The 4,068-nt window shown below is 55.5% G+C and overlaps 1 protein-coding gene across 1 annotated transcript; it reads right to left on the bottom strand.

The window, feature by feature from the left end:
- Positions 1-3,302: 3,302 nt before the first annotated feature.
- On the bottom strand, positions 3,303-4,025 carry SOX14 (SRY-box transcription factor 14). Its single transcript, XM_085303932.1, has one exon. It carries the CDS (start codon positions 4,023-4,025, stop codon positions 3,303-3,305), a length of 723 nt encoding a protein of 240 aa, XP_085160058.1.
- Between the last annotated feature and the right edge of the window lie 43 nt (positions 4,026-4,068).

The raw sequence follows: 4,068 nt of genomic DNA, 5'->3' as shown, positions 1-4,068 counted from the left end.
CTGCGCCCGGCCGCGCATCGAAGGCGTGGTGCGCATAACCCCGCGGCCTTTGTTTAATGATTTTATTGAAAGAAGGAGACGGTTGTGGGGAAACAGGTTTGTCAAGAAGCTGCATTTCCCCCTCGAGGGAATAGCTTTTTTTTTTCTCTCTCTCTCTGTCTTTCTTTTTTTTTTGGTCTCCCTTTGACATCAAAGTCAGTAATCGGTTCATTGCAGTGTCAAGATCATTATTTAATTTATTTATCTCCACGAGTTAAATAGCTACACACCTGCAGACGGGTGTGCAAGTTGGAGGGACAACACGGGTGGGAGAATGGAAACGAAAACACCCAGCGAGCAGAGGCTATGGAAGGGAAGTCTGGAAGGGCAATCGGGGCAAAAGGAGAAAGGAAGGAAGAAAGGAGGTGAGAGAGGAAAAGAGAACGAGAAGGAGGAAGAGAGAGAGGGGGGAAGAAGGAGAGAGAAAGGGAAACAGACAGAAGGGGGAATAGAAAGAGCGAAAGAAAGAGGGAGAGGGAGAGAGAGAAAGAAATAAAGGAAAGAAAGAGTTTTAAAAAAAGAAAAATAAATAGAGAAGTAGAAAGAAATAAATAGAAGGAAAGACAGAAGGAAATGAGAGGGGGGGAAAAAAAGAGGAAAGAAGAAAAAAAGGAAAGATCCTCCCAAAAGTTTCCAGCCCTGTCTCTTCGTGCTCGCCGGGCTCGTCTCGGTTTTGCCCCGCCGACGCCAGCTTCACCCGAGCTCGTTTCCCGGCGGAGGCCGCCGAGGCCGCTCCGGGGAGCAGCGTCGAGCGCGCCGGGGCGCTGCCGTGCGCCCCCTCGGCGCGGCGCGGCCCGCACCGTCCCAGCTGGCCCAGCCGGGGCCGACAGCGAGCTGGAGGGAGGCTGGGGAAGGGGGCGGTTGTGATTCTCCCCCCTTCCCCTCCCCGTCCCCACCGCCGCCTCTGCCCCCTGCTTCTGCGGGGACTGGCGGGCAGCGGGCAGGCGCTTCCCCCCCCACTTCCCGCCCCCCGCGCTACCTCCGACCGCTGTCAGACTAATCTGGGTAGATGTTAAAGGACACTGAGCTATCGGTGTTATCACCGAGGCTGACAGCAACTGTCAGCTGGGGTTAAATCAGCGCACGGCGCTCGCCGCGCCGCGCCGCGCCTCCCTGCCCCACGCCGGGTGCATTCAGCGCCGCGCGTCCCAGCGGATCGTCCCGCCGCTTCCAGTCCCTCCCGAAGCCAGCTCCTGTAATTGTCCTCATTTGTAAGAGCCGTTTTGTCATGCTAAACAAGGCTGGAGCAGCCATTCTAACCTCTCCTTTCAGCCCTTTTCTCCTCTCGCCTTTTGTTTACCTTCGCCTGATCTCTCATTTATTTATCTATCTATTCTTCCTCTGCTTACCCTCCCATTCAAGCCCCATGTATGTTAATTGTGTTATGCCGTTTAATTCTAACATCGGTCTCCAAAGAGCACTTAATGAGCAAAGCACATCCAAACACGCATCACTCCGGCTATTCAGCTCCTCCAGACGGACCTCTGCGCCTTCCTCCTTCCCTCCGTCTCTGCCCACCTCTGCCCCTCTTTAATGAGACTCCCTCCCTCCGCCAAGGGCCCTGATGAATAGCGCTTCAAACACCGCTCATCGCTCCGCACACCAAACACCGCTAATTGGTGCGACAAGTCGCTAATTCACCGCCGGCCCCGATCCCGTCTTCGCAAGTCTCTCCTCGCACCAGGAAAACTTCAACGCCGCGGAGGCAACTTTGGAGCCGCCGGTTCCCCGACGAGGAGGGGGACGGCGGCGGCAAGCGGCACCCACTCGGCTGTCGCCGCGGCGGCCACCGGCCCCTTCGCGCCCGGCCGGCCCGGCCCCGGCCCGGGCTCCCTTCGCTTTCCGGACCCGCCGCTCAGGAAGTTTTCCCAAGCCGAGGAAGCGCAGTCGGGTTTCCCCGCCGCCGAGCTGTCTCTCCGGGTGCAAATCCAGCCTGAGCCCCGACGGGGAGGCCGACTCGGGGAAGAGTCCAGCCCGGTACGCCCCGTCGGGGAAGAACCCTACTTGGCCCTGTACGCCCTGCCGGGGCAGGGTCCGGGCCGCTGCGCCCCGTCGGGGAACGAGCCTGCCCGGCCCTGCCCGCCCCGGCGGGGAAGCGCTCGGCCTGGTGCGCCCCGCCGGGGAGGCCGGCTGCCCCGTCGAGGCAGCGACCGCCGGGGGCTGCGGGCGGGAGGCTCGGCCTCGCCCGCTGCTCCGGCCGCGGCGAGCAGCGCCCGGAGCCCCGAGCGGTCGCCGGGCTCGGTGCGAGGCAGGGAGCTCGTAAACCGGGGCACGGAATTTACGCTACGTAGGTGCCTCGTTTAATGACAGATTGTCTTTATTCAAAATGTCTTTGTTCAACAAATGAAAAGATTTAACGAGGTAAAATCCTGCCGAATACAATTTTTTCCCCAAGACATTATGAAAACATATTTAAATTACCATCACTTTTATTCCTTTTTAGTTATTAGTAGTAATATTATTAGTATTATTAATTTTTTACAATTCTACTGCCTGACTTCATACCTGACGCTCTGTCTAAAGTAAACTTAGATCTAGTCTCACTGGATCACACAAATTTAAGGACTATCTGTTTTAAATTAAGCAAACACTATCATATGCTTTAAATATAAATGTTTCTCCCCCTCTTTTTTCGTTTTTTAACTTTGAAGAGCCTTTTTTTCTGACATGAAAAGCAATTTTACCTAGTAGTGCGTGGTGGCAAAATATATATATATATTTATATATATAACACAGTTGATCTCGTCTTTTAATGTGCAAAAGGAAAAAAAAATCATAATAATACCGGGACTTCCCAAAGTCAAGTCCAAGTGACATGAGACCCTAGAGAACTCATAGACATTAAGAAATAAATAAAAATCGAAACCGCCTCTCTCTTTTTCTTTTTTCGCTTCCGTCCCAAAAGGGCAGTTCGAGGTTTGTGGTTTTTTTTTTCTTTTTCCTTTTTTTTTTTCTTTTTTGAACACATTTACAACTCTCACAAGTTTCGGGCTCCTATCTGACCCTGCGATTGCAGATTCCCCCTCCCCGAGCCTGGAGACGACACTCAGCGCGAGTGCTGGGTTTGAGCGAGAGCGTCTCCGAGTCCCCGAGGAAGCGTCCGTGTGCGTCCCAGCACGGTGCACGGGCAGCAGAGTCCTGCTCCGGGTGGCATTTTGCTTCTGCAGGTTTTATGTACATGCACATGAATGAATCCCAGTTCCGGCTGCAACCCAAGGCTCGCTCGGGGGGGGTGGGGACGCCTGTGGGGGTGTGGGTGGGTGTTACATAGCAGTCGCATGTGCTGAAGAATAGGGGTCTATCCCAGTCTTGGTCATGCCCGGAAATAATATGTAGGCAACTGGAGGCTGCAAACTGGAAGCCGACCAAGCTGTACAGTTACATGGCACGACATAGCCCGGGTTAGTTGGCGAGGGGTGAGTATGGGTGTGTTGGCTGGGACAGCTCAAGCTGCCAAACGCCCCGTTCTGGTATCCCAAGGTGGAGGCGTAGGGCAGGGTGCTGGTAGCTAAGGTGTGAGGAACCTCAGTCATCTTCTGAATGGCGCTGGAGCTGAACTGGCTGGGGTCAAGTAAGGAGTAAGGTGCTGAGGTGGGAGGCAGGAAAGCCCTGGCCTTCTCCGGGGAGCTCAGCAGAGAGTCAGTGGCCCCCACGGGAAGCCCGGCGGCCTTTAAGGGATCGGTTTCCCCGAGGTAAGGCAAAGGGAAGACATACCTGTCCTTTTTGAGCAGGTTCTTCGGCTTGCGCCGGGGTCTATACTTGTAGTCGGGATGCTCCTTCATGTGCTGCGCCCGCAGCCTCTTGGCTTCGTCGATGTAAGGGCGCTTCTCCGCCTCGGAGAGCAACTTCCACTCCGCGCCCAGCCGCTTACTAATCTCCGAGTTGTGCATTTTGGGGTTCTCCTGGGCCATCTTGCGCCGTTGACCGCGGGACCACACCATGAAGGCGTTCATGGGGCGCTTGATGTGGTCGCTGGGCTTGGACATGCTTCGGCCGGGCGGGCGGCTCGGCTCGGCTCGGCGGTGCGGT

Source organism: Rhea americana, unplaced genomic scaffold (assembly GCF_003343005.1).
Source record: "Rhea americana isolate MKP2758 unplaced genomic scaffold, rheAme1 scaffold_200, whole genome shotgun sequence".
In the NCBI taxonomy this organism is placed as follows: domain Eukaryota; kingdom Metazoa; phylum Chordata; class Aves; order Rheiformes; family Rheidae; genus Rhea; species Rhea americana.
This window is presented reverse-complemented; position numbering and strand designations above follow the sequence as displayed.